The sequence below is a fragment of the Cyprinus carpio genome, chromosome A18 (genome assembly GCF_018340385.1).
Source record: "Cyprinus carpio isolate SPL01 chromosome A18, ASM1834038v1, whole genome shotgun sequence".
Taxonomy (NCBI): Eukaryota; Metazoa; Chordata; class Actinopteri; order Cypriniformes; family Cyprinidae; genus Cyprinus; species Cyprinus carpio.
This window is the reverse complement of record NC_056589.1, coordinates 14702244-14727320: the sequence shown is the minus strand read 5'-3', so window position 1 is coordinate 14727320 and position 25077 is coordinate 14702244. Positions and strand designations below refer to the sequence as shown.

At 40.0% G+C, this 25077-nt stretch overlaps 1 protein-coding gene across 4 annotated transcripts in view; it reads right to left on the bottom strand.

Moving 5' to 3' along the window:
• Positions 1-25077, bottom strand: part of LOC109078033 (galaxin-like) — a 53189-nt gene that overhangs the window by 5770 nt on the left and 22342 nt on the right. Inside the window, exons 1-7 of one of the 4 annotated variants that reach the window (XM_042775076.1) lie at positions 8507-8753; positions 8356-8400; positions 6582-6609; positions 6343-6440; positions 6105-6239; positions 5789-5962; positions 5566-5611 (exon numbers count right to left, since the gene is read on the bottom strand). In XM_042775076.1, coding sequence (XP_042631010.1) covers positions 5566-5611; positions 5789-5962; positions 6105-6239; positions 6343-6440; positions 6582-6609; positions 8356-8400; positions 8507-8531 — 551 coding nt within the window. In that variant the 5' untranslated portion in view covers positions 8532-8753. Of the gene's footprint in view, positions 1-5565; positions 5612-5788; positions 5963-6104; positions 6240-6342; positions 6441-6581; positions 6610-8355; positions 8401-8506; positions 8754-25077 lie in introns of those variants that run through there. The other 3 variants (XM_042775078.1, XM_042775080.1, XM_042775079.1) reach the window with 3 other exon arrangements.

The following is a 25077-nucleotide window of genomic DNA, read 5'->3' as shown; positions in this document are numbered from 1 at the left end:
TTGTGGCTACTAAGATTGCACCTAAATCAACAATTTATAGGTTCATCAAGAACTTCAAGGAAAGAGGTTCAATTCTTGTAAAGAAGGCTTCAGGGCATCCAAGAAAGTCCAGCAAGCGCCAGGACCGTCTCCTAAAGACGATTCAGCTGTGGGATCGGAGTGCCACCAGTGCAGAGCTTGCTCAGGAATGGCAGCAGGCAGGTGTGAGCGCATCTGCACGCACAGTGAGGCGAAGACTTTTGGAAGATGGCCTGGTGTCAAGAAGGGCAGCAAAAAAGCCACTTCTCTCCAAAAAACATCAGGGACAGATTGATCTTCTGCAGAAAGTATAGTGAATGGACTGCTGAGGACTGGGGCAAAATCATATTCTCCGATGAAGCCCCTTTGCGATTGTTTGGGGCATCTGGAAAAAGGCTTGTCCGGAGAAGAAAAGGTGAGCGCTACCATCAGTCCTGTGTCATGCCAACAGTAAAGCATCCTGACACCATTCATGTGTGGGGTTGCTACTCATCAAAGGGAGTGGGCTCACTCACAATTCTGCCCAAAAACACAGCCATGAATAAAGAATGGTACCAAAACACCCTCCAACAGCAACTTCTTCCAACAATCCAACAACAGTTTGGTGAAGAACAATGCATTTTCCAGCACGATGGAGCACCATGCCATAAGGCAAAAGTGATAACTAAGTGGCTCGGGGACCAGAATGTTGAAATTTTGGGTCCATGGCCTGGAAACTCCCCAGATCTTAATCCCATTGAGAACTTGTGGTCAATCCTCAAGAGGCGGGTGGACAAACAAAAACCCACTAATTCTGACAAACTCCAAGAAGTTTTTATGAAAGAATGGGTTGCTTTCAGTCAGGATTTGGCCCAGAAGTTGATTGAGAGCATGCCCAGTTGAATTGCAGAGGTCCTGAAAAAGAAGGGCCAACACTGCAAATACTGACTCTTTGCATAAATGTCATGTAATTGTCGATAAAAGCCTTTGAAACATATGAAGTGCTTGTAATTATATTTCAGTACATCACAGAAACAACTGAAACAAAGATCTAAAAGCAGTTTAGCAGCAAACTTTTTGAAAACTAATATTTATGTAATTCTCAAAACTTTTGGCCACGAGTGTATATATATATATATAGAGAGAGAGAGAGAGAGAGAGATTATTTATTGGAGGGGTAATCCACAATCGTAGACCAAAAATAGTCAAAGGTCATTCTCAAGCAGACAATTCCAAACCAAGAATTAAGTTCAGGGCTGAGGTTAACAAAGTAATCCAGAATAACAGACAGAGAGCAGGATACAAGGATACAAAGCTTGGAAACGCAGTAATGACATATACAAGACTTCACAATTTAATGACTGACTGAACCAGGCTTTTATAAGGCAAGCAAATAGGGTTAATGAGACACAGGTGAAAACGAGTTCTGATGAGTCTGTGCAAAGGGTTAATGAGACACAGGTGAAAACATTATTATTATTATATATCAAGGGCATTCCAGCTGGTGATCATGACATTCAGGTTCCCTTTCAATACTACACTCATACTGTGTCGCTGTGTAAATTGGGGGGAAGTTGTTTTTTTTTGTGAAAATAAAAAACGAACAAATGGCAAGTCAGCGGAGCTACTCAAGCCTATGGCCACAAAGCCCGTCAGAGCCCACCAATATAGGCGGGGCCATCTGGCTATATAAGCGGCCATTCTGGCATAGGATCCTCAGATTTTTTCTCCTTCAGCATCGACCATGATATTTGCTCTACGAGACTCGAAGCCTTCGCCGTTGACAAGCCTTGCAGTGGATCAAGAACTCTCTGCTCGGCTGATTCTCCACTCTCGCAAGCCGCCTTCAGCATCTGCAGCAGCTGCAGCTTCTATGAGACCCTTCCGCCATCCGGCGATATTTAAAAGAGCAAATTTTAAAGAGGCTCAAGGGTTCACCGCTGCATGGTAGTCATCTCAAGTGATGCAACACTTCTTACCCAAGCACTCCAGTTCTGCAGCTGCTTCCAGTTGCCAGTTGCAGACTCAGCAGCCCGCAAAACCTGCTCCTCCAGTGGCCCAGCCATCTTCCAAGCCTGAGCCTTGACAGCGCTCCTGCTCAGCTAGACACTACCCATTTCCCAAGCGCCAGGGACCCTAGCCCAACGTACGCTGGACCCGGCGCCTCCAGCAATGGCCTGATCTGAAGGACAGGAAGAGGAGGGGGCTAAGTCCCGCTGCAGCCGGACCACCCACCAAACAGTCGCGGTTATCCCTCTGAACACCCTGTTCAGTTACAGGTGTTATTAGGAAATGTTTTTGTTGTGGATGCTGGGCCCATTCAAGCACCCAACCCCTTGTCACATGAGCCGAGGCCTGGCAGGCCATCTCTGGAGTGTCAGACTGGGTTGTGGGGATATTAAAACTAGGTAATTCACTTCAATTCACTTAAAGACCCCATGATTCAGCGGCGTGGTTCCCACCTTGGTACAGAGCAAAGACGCACATGTCCTGTGCTCCAAGGTAATGAATTTGCTGGCAAAAGGAACCATAGAGACAGTTTCCCCAGCTCAGAGCGAGTCAGGCTTCTACAAGCCTTTACTACCTCGTCCCCAAAAAGCATATGGCCCATCCTTGATCTCAGGCACCTGAACCACACCCTTATGAAACGACCATTCGGTTTGACTCCTTCAAAGTTGGAGCCTATCACCCTCTCAAGATGTTTCAGAAGATGCTGGGCCTTATGGCCTCTGCATCTCTGGTGCTACAGCTTCAGTACTGGCTGAAACCACGAGTTCCGTCCCACGCTTGGCGTCACGGATGCCTGTATATCAAGGTTGACCAGTCCTGTGCGGCAGCTCTGGCCTCTGGCCCCGACACTCAGTGGATGGATCAGGGCGTGGCTCTGGGAATGGTCTGCAGAAGGAAGGTTGTCTCAACAGATTTGTTCAACAGGGGTTGGGGAGCTCTATGCAATGGCAAACTGGCTTTCGGCCAGTGGTCGAAAGAGGAAGGTTGGCTACACATCAACTGCCTAGAAATGCTGGCAGTGTGTCAATGCCTTCAGGCCTTTTTGCCAGACCTAAAGGGTCACCACGTTCTAGTCCACTCAGGCAGCATGACGGTGGTGTCCTATATAAATCACCAGGGAGGGCTCTCCCCGAGGCACCTCTTCATTCTGGTAGAGCGCCTCTTGGAACGGGCTCAGCTCAACTTGCGTTCACTGAGAGCAACGCAAGCCAGGCAGGTTGAACCAAGGAGCAGACATGCTGTCGTGGAGCAACATCCCCTCAGAAGAGTGGATGCTCCATCCGCAAACAGTTTAGAGAATTTGTGAGATATTTGGGAAGGCAGAGGTTGACCTCTTCGCCTAAGAAGACAACTCTCATTGCTCAACTTATTTTTCAAAGAAAAGGGATGTGTTGGTCCACGACTGGCCCAACCTCCTCTTTTATGCTTTTCCCCTGATCGCCTTGATCCCTCAGGAAAAAAGGTGAATCAGGGAGCAAGGACACAAGGTTCTCCTAGTGGCCCTGCTCTGAAGGAATCAACATTGGCTCTCGGAGCTGTCTCGGCTGCTTGTTGCAGCCCCTGGCCCATTGCCCTGAGGTGGGACCTCCTCTCTCAGGCGAACAGGACGTCATGGCAGCTGTGGGCTCTGCACCTCTGGCCTCTCGATGGGAGCCTGCAGACCTCCCCGAGAACATTTTAAATACAATTACTCCACCTTAAGCCCCGTCTACGAGATGGCTTTATGTCCTTAAATGGTCCGTCTTCTCCACCTGGTGTGCAGCCTGTGGCAAAGACCTAATTTCTTGTGACATATCTTTGATATTATCCTTCCTCCAAGAGATGTCAGATAAGGGTCGCTCCTCTTCCAATCTCAAGGTCTATATAGTGGCTATAGCAGCTTTTTACGCTCTTATAGCTGGTCAATCGGTGGGTAGGAACAACTTAGTTGTCAGCTTTCTGAAGGGGTCCATGAGGCTGAACCTGCCTTGCCCCTTTACCATCCCTACATGTAATCTGCTCACTGTTCTGAGGGCTCTTAAGAGCCCTCCCTTCGAGCCGCTACAGTCATCTGACCTTGGGCCCCTATTGCTGAAAACTGCTCTGCTACTGGCTTTAGCATCGGTCAAGCTTGCCTTGAGTTCGGGCCCAGTGACTCTAAGTTCATCCTGAAGCCACGGCATGGTTATGTACCTAAGGTGCTCTCTAGTCCATTCAGAGCACAGGTCATTACACTCTCTGCGCTTCCTCCCTTGGAGGAGGACCAGGAGCTGTATTTACTCTACCCTGTCATGTTGCTGAGAATTTACATTGAGCGCTCCGCCCTGTTTAGGCAGTCGAAGCAGGTCTTTGTTTGCTTCGGTGGCCCCACCAAGGGTCATCCGGTCACAAAGCAGAGACGTTCCTGGTGGATAGTAGATGTTATTACGCTAGCATACTCTTCCTTGGACCTGTAATGCCCCATTGGAGTATGAGCCAACTCCACCAGTGACGTGGCCTCTTCTTGTCCTTGGTCTAGCATTGTGTCTATCACAAAAATCTGTGCTGCGGCTGGCTGGGCATCGTCGTCGACATTTGCTAGGTTTTACAACCTGGTTGTCCCTGCCTTACAGGCCAGGGTCCTTTCTTCATAATCGGCATGCACTCGCCAGAAGGCAGGATCATACTGTTTGGCCGTAACATGCTCAAACTCGCCAGAACTACTACTTCCTGTATGCTCTCTGCCCTTCCTAGTGCCGAGGCTGTACGAGTCTTACTTGGAATGATTATCCAGGCCGGGCATTACCTCTGTGAGTTTAGCCGATTGCCACATGAAGGGCTTGCCACATTATACTTGTCCCTCTGAGCCCCTCGGGAAGTTCACATAATAGTCGTTCCTCTCCATAGCATTTTGTGATTGTACTGTTTCCCATAGCGTCTAGCGATGCAGTGCAAGTGTAATATTGAAAGGGAATTTACTCAGTTACTAACGTAACCTTGGTTCCCTGAGATAGGGAACGAGTACTGCATTGCTAGCCGTGCTATAGAGCTGCATGACTGCATGTCATCGCTTCAGTCAAACTAACCTAAGGATCCTATGCCAGAAAGTCCCCTTATATAGCCAGATGGCTCTGCCCAAATTGGCAGGCTTTAGTGGGCTTTGTGGCTTCGGGATTGTGCAGCTCTGCTGACTCGCCATTGGTTCATTTTTATTTTCACTGCACGAACCAATGGCCATGCAGTTACACTGCGTTTTTAAAAAAAGCTTCAGTTTTGGAGAAAAAAAATACTTTTTCCCATAGCGTCTAGTGACGCAGTACTCATTACTGTATCTCAGGGAACTGAGGTTACGTTAGTTACCGAGTACGTATTCCAATGCTGTTGACATCAACAATTTTTGCAACAACAGTTTTTGCAAATCAGTGTAAACTTTGAGTTGCTTATCATTCATTCAATTAGAAAAGAGGGGACACATTTTATAATGATCAGTATTCTGATATTTTTGCATTCAAGAAAAGCAGAGAGTAGATAATGCTTTTACTCTTTTAACTCTAACTATGTTGTCTCTTGGAGGTATAGAATTATGTCTGTGTGACTTACCAGGTGGGAAGGGAGCCTTGTTGGCATTTTGTTTTTTTATCAGAATCTGTGACAATAAGATTCACATTATAAACTACTAATACAAATGGCAAATCTATTATTGTTTAACTAAAAACACATGAAATATCACAGAGAAGATGCCTTTGTTCCACTGTTTAGTCACTTGCACCACATTTATTTAATTATTTATCTAATTATCACCGTAAGAGCTGTATCCACACACCTGTTGCTTTTGGACAGCAAGTGTCATTATAAGGCTTTACTTTTAGATTAAGGTTAGTGCAGCAGCAGTGGGTTGTCATGTCATATGTTTCATTGCCACAACAAGAATGATTTTCCTTCCATTCAAATATTTTGTCACCACCACAACACAAATGAGTCGTTGTCAGGTACATGGCTGTAAATGAGTGTAAGAGAAAACTCATTATAAAATAAGCCTTTCTTGATCTAATAGTATAAAGATCAATAAATCAATCTCAACGAAATTTCTTAAGCATGCAAAAATGTGTGCAAATAGGTGCATAAAGTACATCGGCTACCTTTGCCACAGCATTTCATGTGAGTGCTGCTTCGTGTCAGTATGCTGCCATTACAGCAAATCTCGTTAAGGGGATTGTAAGATACAGAATCACAGCAGTCAGCCACCAGCTGGCTTAATCCCAGAGTTACATTTCCTGCAACACAATTAAATATAAATCATGTTCAATCATTGTGTATGTCCTAAACTCACTGTGCACTCAGCAACCACAAACTAACAGCTGCAAGAGTCTCTCCTACCATTACAGCAGGAACTTTCTGAGATCTTGTACGACACATTTCCACAACAGTGCAGATGATGGCTGCCTTCCATCTGTCCACTGAAACCTGCATTGCTGCTGACATTATAAAGACAGATCACTCATGTTTTACTCTTACCAAATCATTCTGTTAATTTACATTAAATTGATCTATGCTAAAATGCATATGTAATAATAATAAAAATCCAAAAACTTTTATGACGGTGTTGAGAGACTCACTGGCTCCCTTTGTCATTATGGCAAAATCCTGAGGAACAAAGAGATGATTCATTATGAAAAGTGGTAACTAGTCCCCTGTGGACAAAAATGATAGTACGGTTTTAAAGGGCTCATGAACTCTTTTTTTTATTTTTATTATTTTATAAAGGTCTCTGAGGTTCACTTATAATGTTATTGTGATTTTACATTAAATAAAATAAATAATAAATCATAATTTAGAAGTAATAGGCTATTTTATATATTTTATATTCTGTTTTCGAGCCTCTTTGCAGAACTGTGTTTTTATAGGCGGGGCACATTCAAGACATGCAAGTAAATGCTCACTATGATTGGCTAACGGTTTCAATTATTAAAATGATCTGCTCTGATACTCTGAAAACAACATGGGTCATTTGGGTTAATAATGTATAAATACTCAGTATATATCAAACAGTCTGGAACAGACAATGCAGCAGTGGTAATATGTTTACTCACACTTATGTTTTGCGACATTACTGTTGGATCCACTTTAGTAAGACTTACTTTGAGTCTCTCTGAAAAGCTTGCATACTGTCTGGTTTAAAAAATGAATCTGTAGCAAAGTAAAGCAAACATTTGGTGTTTCACTGACGTGATTGCTAATTTTACCCCGTGTTTACACCGGATGTGAGCAGTGCAATGCGACTAGACAACAGAACCCATTACAATCAGCAATTCTGTCTGTTCTGGATAAAGCACGGATTGACACAACAAACCTCAGTAAACTGACGTCCCGCTCTATTTCCAACATACAAGCATTCGCGCAACTTCTGAGCTGAAAAAGAAATTGATTTGCGACATGACGCAGCAGCGTTTGTGTCCGAGATTTTAGGATCACAAGGAAGGCAATTCAAAGACTATTTTTCACTTATTTTTTCACTATTTTTAACTTATTTTTCACTGCACAGTGTCTTGTAGTGTCATCTGTATGGAACTGTGGAACACATAAGAAGATTTTTTTTTATCCATACAATGGAAGTCATTGAATGAATAAACAATTTGAACAGTTCTTCAAAATACTTTCTTTCGTTTCAATATGTTTTTGATAACGGTAAGTAACTTATGAGAGGATTGTCATTTTTGGTGAACTATAGGCTACCTTTAAACCATGGGAAAGTTCATTTGTATTTGTATACTTATACCCTTTTGATACAAAAATGTATGCAATATCTTATTCTTCTTTTATAAGTGTGGTAACTGGTCATTGGATGGCTCTGATGCTATTAGACTCCTTAATGGTTCTGGAGAGTGTCTATATCTGGATTCTACTAAAAACCACTTATGCTAAACTCAGGCCTACTATCACTGCAAAAACTGCCTAATACATAAAAGCATGAAAAAAGACCATAAGTGGCTCAATAGACTGCATCAAATAAAACAATGCGGAATTTTTTTTTTTTTTTTTGTAAAATGGTGGTTGATAATTGTCAAAGATAAATAAAACAGAATTGTCTGAAAAAGGATATAGAAATTAACTCTGCCCAGCAGTACATTCAACAAAAATACACGTAAAAACAGAAAGAAATTAAAAAAACCTTGCACACAAACACACATCGAGTTTATTTGTCTAACTTGTATCTCCACACCAGTGGTATAAATAAATATTTAACAACAAACTGCTTTAAATAAACCACTGACATGTATTAGACTCACTCAGTTGTCAGTTTTAATGATTTGTCACTCTTACAACAATTGCTGAGACTACATAAAACTAGTAATAGTCAATTTTTAAAGTATAATCATAATGTTTCCTTACCTTGTGCAGCGGATGTGGCACAAATACACAATACTGTCACTACACCTTCAATAAAAAAGATACAAAGATATAAAATATTACTTTTTTTAAAAAAAATAAAAATAAAGTTACAATATAGGTAACCCAGAACTTTACAAATGTGCTGTCATACATGCAGCTGATCTGTTGATCTCCATTGTATATCCCTATTCAATGAAGCTTGAATATTCCAAGGATGAGAATTTATGCACCCCAAAAGAAAACTTTTGCTCCGCCTCTTCAGGTTGCATCATAGTAAGGAGGGACCACAGATTGTGATGCCAAAAAGCATGAAAAGGAAGTAACATGTACGGACATGATAATACAGTGAATCAATTCATTCTACAGATGTTTGGCACAACTATAGCATCAGTGCATGTAGGTTTGATTAGTAAACTGCACAGTCACTGAGATCATCACACTTTAATAATTATTTCTGGAATATTTTTACTGTTAGTATACTGCTTTGGAGAAGTTGTTGTACTAGAATGCATCCAGCTGCACACCCAATACAAACACATGTTCACTATAATCATCATATTAGTTATAAAATAATTATCACTAATAATGGCTATTTGAGTGATTAAATCCTTGCTGGATTCTTTAAATGAGGTGGCACAGAGGGGACCAAGAAACAGTTGGGGGGCCCAGAAAAAACATAGATAAATACTGGTTGTATAAGGGTATGTATGGTAATATTTTAAATTATCATCTACATTTTGCATCATTTATCATCTGTAATACCATGGTGTAACCAATAAATGGCTTTAAAGCCCTATATTTAAATATGTACATGGGTGTGTATTCCCCCTTTGTTTGAGATGATTTTTGTTTTTATTGTTAATTTGTTAATTTGAAGTATCAGCTTTTGCATTATTATTACAGACAAATCTGGAGGCATAGAAAGCATTTTGTTACTTAGACTAGCTGCACATAATATCTTGATCAGTCCTACAAAAGTAATCAGATTACTGACTCAGTGCGGTCAGGGATATATTTCAGTATAACTGATTGTTTACATATCACGAGCAGAGATATGCTCAGCTTTGATCTGATCTGCTTGATTCAGCAGAGGTAAGCTGTGGATTAATTTTATTACTGGGAAAAGGCTGATTATGTTTTGATGATCTTGAAGAAGATCTTGAAGAAGATCTGTATTGCATAAGGACAGAGGGTGGACACTTTTTGGTTGACTGACTGAGGATGTTGATTCAGCTGTGGAAAAGAAGTGAATCAGCTTTTTTGTTGCTAGTTAATTGTTATCAGTTCCCAAGTGTTGTCTATAAACCTTTGTTGTCAAAAAGTAATTGCATGGGCTTGCACCAGCTGCCTTTGTGAATATTATAAAGAAAAAAATGCTTCCGTTTTTCCAAGAAAAAAATCTATCTTGTCTCAGCCACAGATGGTCCCTGATGGTTCCAAAACCCCAAACACTTGGTTCTGGAAAACAATATGATCACTGAAAGAGAAAGAAAATACTCATGGTTTCTTAAAGGGATACAACACCCAGAATGTTTACATTTTTTGTCAATACAATGAAATAAATAAATAAATAACTAAAATAGGCCTATCATGCATATTAATATATTGTTTTATTGTAAATAGAGTTCTCTTATTATTTGTAAAATAAAGAAGTCATTCGGAAGGAAAGCACTTTTTTCATTTCATTTCGTTTCATTTCATTTAATTTAATTTCTTTCTTTCTTTCTTAAAAAAACTAAACAAAAACAGAACCCAGTTCAGAAACAGAACAACAGTTATTAAGCCCAATGAGCCAAAATAAAGATCACATCAAATAAGTTCAAGATTCACACCAACAAAAACACAGCTCTGACCACAGCATCCTCCATTCTCCAGTTGATGACACTTAAATGATGTCACTACAGGCTGGCTTACACCACTTCAGAGTTACTACCAGGAAACTTACTTAATAAGCTTAAATTTAATAAGCATTTTAAACCTAATCTAGCATTAACTTTTCCAATAAAGGGCAATATTTGCCAAAATAAATTTCCCAGTCAAGTGCTTGCAGTTTAAGGGCTTTAACGTTATTAATCCCCACTTTTAATCATGGATATGTACATTAAATACTGTAATAAATGTATTGTACATTGTTTGTTCATGTTAGTTAATACATGAACTAACATTAACTAATGGAACCTTATTGTAAAGTGTTACCATTTTCCTTGTGCTTGTGTCGCTCACAGTTAAAGTCCTTCTCTGATTTTATTGTTGTTCATAATGTCGCAAAGTTTTACTTGGCAATATTTAAAAAATAATATTTTTGATATTTTGCATGGTCTGTTGTTGGAGTAGCATCACCCAGGTGAGAGATTTTACTCACAGTCAAAAAAACAAACAAAAGCAATAAATAAAAATAATTCAGCAGATGCAGACACACACACACACACACACACACACACAAATATAATATAATATAATATAAACACACACACACAATATTATATATTTATATATATGTATATTTATATATATATATATATATATGAAGAGTTTGGTTCCAAAATGCAATAAATCCATTTTGATTAATTTGAGTAAAAATGTGTTTTCTTTAACAAGAAAGTGGCAAGATGAAAACCACTATTTTCTGTTTCAAACTTTCACATAGCATCTTTAGGTTATAATAACAATTCAAATCATGGTTTTGATTTAGAGATTTATTTATATATATATATATATATATATATATATATATATATATATAGATATTATTTTTTTATATTATATATATACTGCATATATATATTTTTTTTTTTTTTTTTTTTTTTTTTTTTCCAAACTTTTTTTTTTCCATGGTACATATGACAACCTCTGAACTTGGTCAGTACTAATCTTATATACAGGCACTGGACTAAAAATACATCAGTAATTGCTTCCAAAATGAATTCAACGGGTCATCTTGTGACCCGCTATAAATTAATTACAGCAATAAAAGAAAATTTCATCATGAACAAGAACATGAACAATAATATCACATTACACCACAGAAATTCCAAAATGACATTTCCCTTATATTCAACTTCCAAAAGTGCATTCATATTTGCCATGCTACATTAATTTAGTTGACTAGTGCTACAGTATGTACTGTATTAACAAAAACATAAATGGCATTAATAAAAACACTAACACTGACAAGCTACGCAATATCGTGTTCATAATCAAATGCGATTAATCTAATGAGCAGTGTAATGTATAATGGTTAATTGTAATACTGTTTAAGGAACACTTGGAGCAGGCAAAGATGGGGGTAAGGAAAAAGGCTATATAATTACAACAAAGAAGAGTTAGTAGGTTTAGGGGTTTTTGGAGAGACAAAATTAAAAAAGTTGAGTTGTTTCTACTGACATATCTGGATTGGACTTATTATGAGAACATTATACTGGCAATGAGGAATATATGGCAAACCAAATATTACCGGCTTTTCCCTAATTTTTTGTACATAAAGATCACAGCTCTGTTGGCAACAGATGGAAAAAATGGTTACAACGGTTTGAGAATTTTCTACTGGCAATGGACATTAAAAATGACACAAGTAAAAGGGCAATGCTCCTACATTATATGGGAGATGAAGTTCAGGATATATTTGACACTTTATCAGACACAGGTAAGGCCAAAGACTATGCTGTTGCTGTTATCAAACTCAATGAATACTTCTCACAGAAGGTAAACACTGGATACGAAACATACATTTTCAGAGAGGCTACTCTGAAAAGAGAATCACTTGATGCTTATCATACTAGGCTGAAACAATTAGCTGCAACGTGCTAATTTACGGACACTGACAGATCGATCAAGACCATGATTATTCAAACATGTACATCAAGTAAACTAAGGCAACAAGCACTTCAGAAGCTGGATTTGACATTAAACTGAAGCTGACAAACTTCGCGAACTACAGCTTAGCCAGCTAGCAAGTGAGGTGCAGCTGCCTCATTGAGTGACATACTACAAAACGACTCATTTATCCGTGAAAAAAAACCTCTAATATCCCACCCCAGCGTATAACAGACAGCAATCCCCCTAATTATGATGTGCCATGATTTATTCCTTTGGGAAAATAAACCTTTATTACAGCATCTCCATTACTCCCGACCCGTACTGAGAAGCTTGCGGGAAACTCTCTCATCCCAATCAGCGGCAAAAATACTCACATCCGATTGGCGATTGGATGGTAAGTTTTAAGATTTAAAACATAACTATATAAGACAAATCCATTGCAGTGAATGCAATGTTTTATGTACATTATGCTACAATAAATAGACCAAATGAAGCACGCGATTGTCCCCCTTGGAAGAAATGAAACTGAGTTTGCTTGTTTTAGTGAGACGGTTCACTTATTTTGAGCATATTTTTCTATATCAGATGGCTCGCTTTTCTATGTAGATCTGGCAACATTGGCGCCAAGACCCGTATTTACCTCATTGGCCAGGGTTCACAAACCATTAAAATCTTTCAAAAGTGGTTTATACCCCTTTTAATCTTCATTTCTAGAAGAATGTTTAGCAATCGCTTTTGTTAAAAAAAAAAAAAAAAAACTTTGTACGTTAGTATTATTACATAAAACAAGCGTCAATTTCTTGTGCACATCATTTAGGATGTGTGTAAAACTACATGTCTAACGTTTTTTTTCGGATATCTGAACGCTAATCAGCTTGCACTGTTAGTCAGCTCATTTAGAGTTTAAGTGATCTGTTAGCGATGGGACGAGCCATGGAGGTGGCAGAGGTGCAAGCTACAGGTATAGAACAAAAACAAAACTGTGCTGTTAATTCCCAAGATGTGATGGCTGTGTCCAGCACAAGTAATATTGTCAAGAAGACATTCTTTAACTCTGCTGGAACTTTCCCACATTTTCAAGGGAGATCTTGCCTGGCAAAAGGGAAAATATGGCATGCGTGTGGAAAACAAGGGCATTTCGGTAGATGTTGCCATTCAAAGCCACAAGGAGGCAGTAAAAGCAAACGTCAGCTCCATTTGATTCAAGCTGAACCACGCTACTTAGCTACGATACTGCTTCTCAGTTAGGTTCAAAATAGTGAACAAAGTGCAATCTAAACAAGTGGTGGAAGGCCTGACGCCATGGGTGTCTACTATTGTTGCAGTACCAAAGCCAAAGGATCCTGATCCTGTTCAAATTTGTGTGGACATGTGCTTACCTAACAAATCCATTGAAAGAGAAAGACACTTGACACCTACAGTTAATGATGTAATTCATGCACTGAATGGAGCCTGATACTTTTTCAAACTTGATATAAACTGTGGGTATCAGTTAGAATTAGGATGGAATCCCAGGGGTAATCAATCTGAGATGACATCTTGGTATTTGGTAAAACATTGCAGGAGCATGATGAAGCTTTGAGAAACACATTTCAGAGACTAAAGGAAAAAATAAAAACAAAAAACAACGCTGAACAAGGCAAAGTGTGTGTATAGGCAGACATCTCTGGATTTTTTCAGATACACATTCCCTGATGGAGGTTTCTCACTTGACCCTACAAAGCTTAAAGCACTTCAAGAGGCTGCTCCACCCAAAAATGTTAATGAAGTGCACAGTTTCCTGGGCATTGCAAACTACAGTGCTCGTTTCATCAAAGACTTTGCTTCCATCACACAGCCACTCTGTGAACTGACAAGAAAGCACATGACTTGGCCATGGTCGCAAACTCACCAGGGTGCGTTTCCGAGGCTAAAGCAAACCCTCAGCAGTGACACTGTCACTGTCGGGTGCTTTCTGATACAGAACAAAAGTATTCTCAAACTGAATGCGAGGCATTGACCATTGTCTGGGGATGTGAACATTTTCATATATATCTCTATGGATCACATTTTACCCTGGTAACTGATCATAAGCCCCTTGAATGGATATATTCAACAACCCAAAGTCAAAGCCACCCGCAATAATAGAATGGTGGTGTCTATGCTTACAGTCCTACAATTTCACAATTTTATATATGCATATGCCGTTTTGAACTTACCCGAGCCGACAGGAAACATCTATGTAGTACAGTATTGTTTTAGTCTGTAATAGCCCTACTGTTTGGTATATGCGCAACTGTAGTAACGCTGCCCTCTCAATCATTGATCTACTAACCACTATGTTATGCTCTTGTGTTCTGATAATAAAAGATTTCTAGAACTAAACATTATTTGGATAATTGGTATAAAATAAATAAATAAATCTCTTAATAGCCCTACTGTTAGAGCTACCTACCTGAAAAACTAAAAACAATTCATTTAATTTCATGTGATATTATTACTGACTGCTTACTTGTCATTTTTTATTCAATTCAGAGTTTGAAGTCAAGCTATCTCGTGCTACTGCAACAAAAGTACCCCACTGTAAAATCAAAAATACACTGAGTGAGCATAAATTTGTGCAAATCTACTTATAATGGTAATTAAACAAAGTATACATATGAATAAAAGCCTACGTTAAAATCTCTCATACAAATTGGTCTCTTCATTAGAGATTAGCCTTTTGATTTCCACCATTGATGGACCAAAAAATTTAATAATATTAAAAATATCTGTATCACAGTATATTCTGCAGTTCTACCCTGCTGTAGCGAATATCTATACATTTCAAAGTATCAAATCGAAGTTTGAAATTCAAGAATTGTGACAAAATTAATTTTGTGGGGTGCCACAAATTAGTTAAAATTTCCAAAGGGTGCCGCGACTAAAAAAAAGTTGGGAAGCACTGCTGTATGTCCTACATGGCCATCTTGTTAAACTCTGCACTGAGGACACTTCATACACAACAACCTACAGAGGGGTCCATCATAATAAGAAAAAAGACACAGATGACAATAAAAAGTTCTTTAAAATTAAAATTAATAATGGTAAGACAGGACCAGAGTATTGTGAACATACCTCACTTCAAAACTTTAAATGTAGTGAAGTGTTCGTTCAAGTAGACTTTGTTGCTTGTGGAAACCTCACATGAGCCTGAAAAGTACTTAAAACTTAAAATCTTATTTTCACTCTTGAAGACTGTTTACCAAAGACTAAATTTCAGTCTGACACTTCACCACCGAGACCAAAATGAGCATTGGGAATGTAGGAGCCTCACACCACAATTGTATTTAAGGGCAGTTTGTAAAGACCGGGACAGAAGTCAGTTCCAGATTCAGCCTCCACACCAGACTTCTCACTCACAAGTATTGCTGTCTACTAGATATTATGTGTACTCTTCAGACTTACGTGCATGCAGATATTATTCAGGGACATGAACACCTGAATATTGCAAAAATAGAGAAAGTATCTTATTTAAGAATTGAATCTTAATTGTGTAAAAATTTAAAATATATATTTTTTACTGTGTTTTTTGTTTTCCAAAGCACCTAAAAGCCGATTCACACTGCCATACTCCAACAGGGTTAAGACACTGACCAAGCAAAACAAATAAGCATGTTTTTCTTATAGTTTTGTGGAAGTGTGAACTGACCATAATGCTGTTTGTTAGGTTTGAGATTCATTCAGCTTGTTTTGCTAATTAAACATGATTAAATATTTGTTCAGAATGCTGTCGTTGTTGTGAATATTAATCTGTGAGGGGTGTTTATCAAGTGGCTTGGTTATGGTTTTGTTGAGGCTGACATTTTAATCTGGCCCAATTCAGGGCCACTTATGGGTAATTAACTTGGCTGAGACTTGGGCCAGTTATGGCCCATGTGTGGCCCTTGTCTGGAATCCAGACCTGGTCCACACTAGGACCGTCATTCATTGCAGTATGTGGGCCAAGCAAAAGCTGGTTGTGTGGGCCGGAGCTGGGCCAGAGAAAAATTTCTATGTGTGTACATTGTTGTGATTGATGAATATTCCTAGTACCCTGAGGTTGAGATTGTTCAGTCCACATCAGCAAAAAGCACCATTCCGAAGTTAGATAAGATTTTCTCATCTTTTGGCGTGCCTTCAGAGGTCAAGACAGACAACGGCCCACCCTTTAATCAGAATCAGAATCAGAATGAGCTTTATTGCCAGGTATGTTTACACATACAAGGAATTTGTTTTCGTGACAGAAGCTTCCGCAGTGCAATAGAATGACAGCGACAGAACAAAAAACACATAATAAGTAGGTAAGGAAAAACAATATACAAATTGACAATTGTTTGTGCACGTATATTACAATAGGCAGTTTTGTATGTACAGGTATATTATGTGCAAATTTAAAGTGTAGACTAAGTATGTGTGTTAGATAAATAAGTGTATGTGTGTATAAATATAATAGTAATATAATAGTATGTGTGTATAGTGTTGTGTGTTCCACAGTTATTGTCAAGTGTTCATTAGATGGATGGCCTGGGGAGGAAAGTTTGAGAGAGGGGGGCATTTATAGTGTTCAGAGCTCTGAAGCGTCGACCAGATGGCAACGGTTCAAAGAGGAAGTGTGCTGGATGTGAGGGGTCCAGAGTGATTTTGCCAGCCCTTTTTCGCAGGACACGTCCTGGCCAGGATTTCTATATTGCCTAAAATATCCAGGTTTTTGTTTATGTTTCCTGTTTTCATACTTAATGACGGTAATGATCGTTTGACCAATAACATGCAGACGTTGTACGTAATCGACCAATCGTGGTGTGTGAGAAGGTGGGATCTACAGAGAATGGTCAAAGCAAAGCAAATACGTGTACATATTAGTGTTGGACTTGAAGCAGCACTAAGCATAACGATTGTTGTATGACATCAAAGTACCGTTAGAGCGATTCAAAAGCACAAGAAGCCGTCTGCTCTCTAGAGCTCTCACGGTACTTTATACAACAATTGGTCTGTGCAGCGCAAACAAAGCAAAAACGTGGATATTTTAGGCAATATAAAAATCCTGGCCAGGACGTGTCCTGCGAAAATGGCACGTTTGGCCACCCTACCTTTTGCTCACTCTGGATAAGTACAGTTCTTGAATAGAAGGAAGTGTTGTACCAATGATTCGCTCAGGAGTCCAGACTACCCTCAGTAGTCTTCTGATGTCAGATTTGGTAGCTGAGCTGAACCAGACAATTACTGAAGTGCAGAGGACGGATTCAATGATGGCGGAGTAGAACTGTTTCAGCAGCGCTTGTGGTAGGTTGAATTTGCTCAGCTGGCGAAGGAAGTACAACCTCTGCTGGGCCTTTTTCACAATGGAGTCAATGTGAATGTCCCACTTCAGGTCCTGAAAGATTGTGGTGCCCAGAAACCTGAAAGACTCCACAGCAGTCACAGTGCTGTTTATGATGGTGAGAGGGGGGAAGGGAAGGGGGGTTTCTCCTGAAGTCCACTATCATCTCCACTGTTTTGAGTGTGTTGAGCTCCAGGTTGTTGAGACTGCACCAGACAGACAGCTCTTTAACCTCCTGTCTGTAAGCAGACTCGTCACCGTCCTGAATGATGCCGATGAGTGTGGTGTCGTCTGCAAACTTCAGGGGCTTGACAGAGGGGCATTAGATGTGCAGTCATTGGTGTACAGGGAGAAGAGCAGTGGGGAGAGAATGCAGCCCTGAGGAGCTCCAGTGCTGGTTATACGGGTGCTGGTTGTGTATTTTCCCAGCCTCACTAGCTGCTGCCTGTCTGTCAGGAAGCTGTTGATCCACTGACAGACGGAGGTGGGCACGGAGAACTGAATTATTTTGGGCAGGAGAAGGTTTGGGATGAGAGTGTTAAAAGTCAAGCTGAAGTCTACAAACAGGATCCTCACATAAGTCCCTGGTCTGTCTAGATATTGAAGAACATAATGTTGTCCAATGTTTACTGCATTGTCCACAGACCTGTTTGCTCTGTAGGCAAACTGAAGAGGATCCAGTATGGGTCCAGTAATGTCCTTCAGGTGGGCCAGCACCAGTTTTTCAAATGACTTCATGACCACAGACGTTAGAGCCACAGGCCTGTAGTCATTAAGTCCTGTAATTTTGGATTTTTTGGGGGGGATGGGGATGATGGTGGAGTGTTTGAAGCATGAAGGAACTTCACACAGCTCCAGTGATCTGTTGAAGATCTGTGTGAAGATGGGGGCCAGCTGGTCAGCACAGGATTTCAGACAGACTGATGTAACACAATCCGGGCCTGGTGCTTTTTTTCCTTTTCTGCTTCCAGAAGACCTGGTGCACCTACTCTTTGCTGATCTGAATTGCAGGTGTGGGGGAGAGGGGGGTTGCAGGAGGTGTGAATGGTGTGAGCCGTTGTTTGGAGAGGTGTTCAGGGCGGGTTGCAAGAGGTGTGGATGGTGTGAACGTTTGTGTGGAGAGGTGTTCAGGGCAGGTGATGGGTGTTCTTTCAAACCTGCAGTAAAACACCTTCAGATCGTCTGAGGAGGGTGCTTTCACTGGGGGATTTTGCTTGTAAGAGGACTTTTAATGGAAATGATTTTGATTATGCTCATATTATAGGTGTGCAAGAGCAACGTTTCGGGAGGGTGTGGAGAAAGCCATTCAAGCAGACGATAATTTGTTCTGTAACTTTCCTTTCAGGGCAGGTGAAGGGGCTTGCTTTCTTTCAAACCTGCAGCAAAAACAAAAATGAAATGGTAAGATATGAAAATCTCCTTCAGATCGAGCCCTAAAGGTGGATGACATTGTTCTGTGTCGACAACATAAGAGTGGAAAGCTCTGTTCAGCTTTTGAGGTCACAAGAAATTCATCACACTTCAAGGTGCTGTGTTCCTCAAAAAGTCACACAGGAAAAAAAAAGGCACTGGAAATACAATGGATGATGGTTGGGAACTTAACATCCCAGGTCAAACCATAACAATAACACTATCTTCCCCAGCAGCTGGTGCACAGCCACCGACTTCAGAGATCAGAAGATATCCAGACAGAGAGAACAGTGGACCTCCAAGGAGATTCTCAGATTATGAAATATAAATATAAAGTATATAAACCTTGACAAATTATTTGGTTACAGGGTGGAATGTTTACAGTTCACTGTTAATATGTGCGTAGTTGATTTATATGAAAATAACTGAAGGTGAAGAGGATTGTAATGTCTAATGTTTAATTGCATCTCATTGCTAGTTTTACTTGATCTTAGTGCTGCGTTCGACACCATAGATCATGAAATACTTATAGATCGATTACAAAACTATACAGGTATTCAAGGGCAGACTTTAAGATGGTTTAGATCCTACCTGTCAGATCGCTAGCACTTTGTTTATTTAAATGGAGAGTCATCTCATTTATCTCCAGAAAATATGGAGTGCCACAAGGATCTATCCAAGGTCCTCTGCTATTTTCAATATACATGTTGCCCCTAGGTAATATTAGAAAATAAGGGATTAGTTTCCACAGTTATGCTGATGATACTCAACTATATATCTCAACGAGACCAGATGAAACTTCTAAATTATCTAAGCCTACAGAGTGTGTTAAAAATGTAAAAGATTGGATAACCAATAATTTTTTCCTATTAAATTCAGATAAGACAGAGATATTACTTATTGGACCAAAAAACAGTACACAGAATCTCAAAGATTACAATTTGCAACTAGGTGGATGTACTGTTACTTCCTCTACAGTCAAAAATCTGGGTGTTATATTAGACAGCAACTTGTCTTTTGAAAACCATATTTCCCATGTTACAAAAACAGCATTCTTCCATCTTAGAAACATTGCCAAGCTACGAAACGTTACCTGTTTCTGATGCAGAAAAGTTAGTTCATGCATTCATGACCTCTAGACTGGACTATTGTAATGCACTGTTAGGTGATTGTCCTGCATCTTCAATAAACAAGTTACAGGTAATCCAAAATGCAGCGGCTAGAGTCCATACCAGGTTAAGAAAATATGATCACATTACCCCAGTACTACAGTCTCTGCACTGACTACCTACACTGTAAAATATTTCAAGCCATTTCAATTAATTATTTAGTAACAAGTTCCACAGAAATTTTATGTTCAGTCAATTTCTGTCTTCAAAGTGTTGCCTGAATTGTTATTTTTTAGTTGGCTCAACCTTTACTGAAATAGTTTTATAGTCCATTCAACAAATGATTTAATTGGTCAAACATTTAGAAAACTATAGCAAATTGTGTCAATTAAAATTTAACCATTCACTCCATGTGTTTCATATGTTACCTCAACTAAGATTTATTATTTGGGCATCATAAGAAATTGCTGTGGAACTAGTTATATTTTATATTGACTTTAAGAAAATTACCTGGTGACTATATATCACTAAAACACACACACACACACACACACACACACACACACACACAACACATAATAGCCTTTCACGAATTCACATTTACTTATAATTAAACAAAGGTTATGCGTATTTGGCGTGCTGTCCGGGGAGAGAGCTCCGAGCCCGGCAAGACTCCCGAGCCCCGGGGCACCCCCCCCCAACCGTCCAGGGAGAGGGGTCTGAGCTTGGAGTCCAGCCTAGCCCAAAGTGCTCCCCCGAGTGTTTCTACCTGAGCTGGGGTAGAAACTTGGCTGAAGGTGCGAGATCGGGGTGGCGGAGGGATTCTGAAAGTCGAGAGATAACAAAGGTAGGACGTACTTGATTATTTATAGGTGTTTTCTCTTGAGCTGATTGGTAAACTGTGTAATCACTAGTGATGAACTGGCCGTGTTAATTATCCGTGCATGCTCCTCCCGAAATTTGTTTATGAAACATCACTTATTTAATAACAGTCTGCATTTATAACATTTGTCATACTGACTAAACATGCAGGCTTAAATGGATAGTTCACCCAAAAATGAAAATGTGCTGTTAATTGACTCACCCTCAAGCTGTAACAAAACGGACTCGGGAACAGAAGGTTAGTTGACAGATGATTTATTGAAACGGGTATATCTGAAGGCGGGGAAGTGATGCAGGCAAGTATATCTGTTGGAGAGGTAGATAATGGTAGTGACAGTAGGAATTGATACCAGTATTCTTCTTATAGACAGTGGGTTGACCAGGATGGCTGAATGATAGTAACAGGTGCTGGTGATTAATACTCGAGTGAGGGAGTGCGCTGTGAGTGATGAGCCTGACAGGGGTTGGTGAAGGACGGGAACGGGGTGGAGTTGAGGAGGACCTCCAGGGCGGATCTGGAGACTCGGGCGGTCATGGCGGTTCTGGAGGCCCCGGGGGCCATGGTGGATCTAGAGGCCCCGGGGGCCATGGTGGATCGGCCTCTATGGCTGGATCTCTACTGCCACACCCCCCCCCAAAAAAAAAAATACTTGGGAAAGCTTACGGGGTTGACCTTGAGGCCTGGAGCAGGCACTGCAGCGATCTCTGGGGGTAGAGCCGACACTGGAGCGAGCTCTGGGGGTCAGGGGCCCTCCCTGGGCTTGACTGGTGATCGGGAGCCTTTTCTGGGCTTAACTGGGGATCAGAAACCCCTCCTGGGTTTAACTCAGGAACGGGAGCCTCTTCTGGGCATAACAGGAGATCGGGAGCCTCTTCTGGGCATAACTGGGGATCGGGAGCCTCTCAGGACTTAAAAAAAGAAACTCTGGAGGTTTGGAGATTTTCGCTGGAGAAGAGGTAAGTCGAGAGGTAAGTTTGAGGAGTCAATGCAAGTCATTAAGACAGGGAAAGCTCCGCTGTGAAACTACGAGATCAGACAAGGTGATGACTGAGGTGTGTGCTTTTATGTGCTGGTGAAAGGGTGACTGAATTGAGAATAGGTGCCGGTGAGTAAATGACTGAATTGTGAACAGGTGCTGGTGATTAATACTCGAGTGAGGGAGTGTGCTGTGTGTGATGAGCCTGACCCACTTGTGACACAAGCCATCCAAGATGTAGTTAACTTTTTTCTTCAGTTGAACAGTAAAGGATTTTTGTTTAGGTGAAAACATTGTCTTTGAAAAAAAATTGCAATTCATAAACTGCACGTCTCTGGCTGCCGGCTTTTGAGAGTTAAATAAACATATACAGACAGACCAAATTACCAAAGGCTCCTGAGGAAAACATTGAGGCCTTATAAAGCTAAACAATCAAAAAAGAGTAGCCACAGTCACTGACATCTGGGATCGCCCGAGGGTCAATAAAGTAACAGCAAGTTTCCATTTTTGGGTGAACTATCCCTTTAAAGTGCTCCAGTTGTCAAACATTACATTTGTAATACAACTGAAATTTTTATTTTAAACATTTGTTTAATGAACTTAAAAAAAGACTAATAAAGTTAAACAAAATGTATGCAAACAAACATTTACAAATGTTCACAATTACATCTTTCAAATGAGGCAGAAGTCAGAAAAAAATAAATGAACCAGGTGTTACAGTTCAACTGAATTGAGTCAAGTGAAGTCCAGTCACTGTATTTACATAGTGCTTTTTACACTACAGATTGTGTCAAAGCAGCTTTACAGTATTAAACAGAAAAATCATGTGTCGAAACAACTAAAACTCCATTGTTCTTCTCTGGCTAGACGAATCCAGCAGTTTAATTGCAGGCTGCAACACAGGTCAGATTGTGCAGAGGACTGGTTTTGTTTCTGTGGTCTTGTCCCGATGGCTGTCTAAGTGATGAGTTCTTTGGAGGGGATCTGTCTCTGGGGCTCATCTAGTTGTCTTGGTCTCCGCTGACATTCAGGGCTGTCAAGGGTGTGTCTAGGTGCTGATCCACCATCTGATCTGGATACAGACTGGATCTGGTGGCTACGGTGACCTAGGAATAAGAATTAGTGTAATATTAGCATAGATGCTACTGAGAACCATAAAGCACATTTGTAGTAAACACTCTAAACGTTTACACATATACCTTAAGTCTTAGTGTTGAAAGTACACACACACTATGTAGTTGCAGTGGAGCAGCCTGGTCACATGGCAGTGTTTGGAGCCTTTGAAGAAGTGACTGGCCAGCATCTAAAAATTGCAATGATGAGAAAACACCAATGAAACCTTTGGCCACACCCTGATGGAAAAATAAAGTAAACATTTTCTCAAAAAATGAAATGATGCCTTTTAAATCATTTAAAATGTAATGCCAGTTAATTAAATTTGTGATGAAACAGAAGGTGCAACCAATTTTTTTTTTTTTTTTTTTTTTGGGCACACAAAAAATCTCAATCCATCGCACAACAAATGGAGCACTGATGTTGACTGTTCATTAGTTGCAAGGATTTGTAATATAACATGCACCTTTAATATTATAAGTCTACATTAAACAGCATTAAAATAATATCAAAATATGCCTGCCTGTTGTTGATAAATATTAGTGGTGACGTTTTACAAATTGATTGATCAATTGTCCCAATGTTTACTAAGCCATGGTCTCTTTACCAGTGCAGGGACTCGTTGCCTAGGGATTCACTAAAGTTACCTAGAGAAATGACCGAGACGCAGTCTGCTTTGATAACAGCCTTGTGAAAGGATTCTATTCTCATTTGGAGCGACAAACTCCTCTCCGAAGCGCCTTCATGAGACCAGAAACTCCTGTAATCCGCACCGTTTGAAAAGAGCTTGGTAGTCACGTTTACGTACATTTAACATAGTCTAAATATTCATTTTTCTTTGGACACATGACTTATAAAACACTTCTAAATATCCACTCAAAAACATCAGATATACTGTAGATAAATAAAAAAAAAAAAACAATTATTTAGTGGCACATACCTGACTCGTGAACTTAACAAGATGGCGCTGTTTCTCCCGTGAAGTCACTCAGGCTCGTGCACATGCAGAATGATCTCAGTGTTGGCTGGATTAGTTTTTATTAGATTAGTCAACATTAGCATAGATTTGAAAATAACCGTTCATGTTTTTCAAATATATTTGTGTAGACTTAATATAATATGTCCTCTCAACTAAGCCCAAGCAATAAAATTAGCTCAACTTAAATATTTTTGCCCTTCCAACAATTTGTTAATTGGATTTTTTACAGTGTATTATTGCCACGTTCCAGGCAACCCGTAACCCGTGTTTTTCTAACCTTCTACCCGTGAAAGTGCACTGGAACGGCAGTCAAACCCGTGACTTCCCACCCGTGAACTCATACTAGGTCGATGTACTCCCAGTTCCGAGCTCTGATGTCACATAGCCCCGCGAAACAACAATGGCAGCCCCTATGGATAATATTGCCTATGTATGCAGTGTTTATGCAAGTGGTACACATTGAAAAATAGATTTTAGGACAATATAACGTTGCAGTGAAATTAATAATCTAGCTACAGTTCCTTGCGCTCAGGCAGTTTGGCGTGACTTTCCTGGAATGCTACGAAGTCGTGAGTCGTGACTTACGGGCTCAAAAACCTGCCTGGAACGCAGCATAATTCCGTATCAGTTACAAAGTATTATTATTACAATAGCTTGGGTTAAACTAATTAATTTTACTTGGGTGGAAAAGCAGCTATGCTAATTATGTCTCGATTTCTTTTTCTGTTTTGCCACTAGGATTTACAAAATCTACAGTCTGGATCCAGAACACCTGAGAAGAGATGATGCCAACCCCTCAGAGGACCTCAGATGATGCCAACCCTGAAACAACATATAGAACTACCAAATTTTGCTGTAAGTTTGATTGCATCATATAAAAATTGCTGTTAATAGTGTTCATCGTCTGTTTGATTACGTCTTTAATAGATTTTTTCCCATCCATTTCTGCCATATGTACATAAACTGATAGTCACCACTGATAAGCTACTACTAAATATTGTAAAAACTCAATTTTCTGTAGAGTTGCTTTGCAACAATTTGTATGGTAAAAAGCGCTATACAAATAACTTGAACTGAATTGAATTAAATTAATTCTAATACTGTTTTAGAAACACTAGG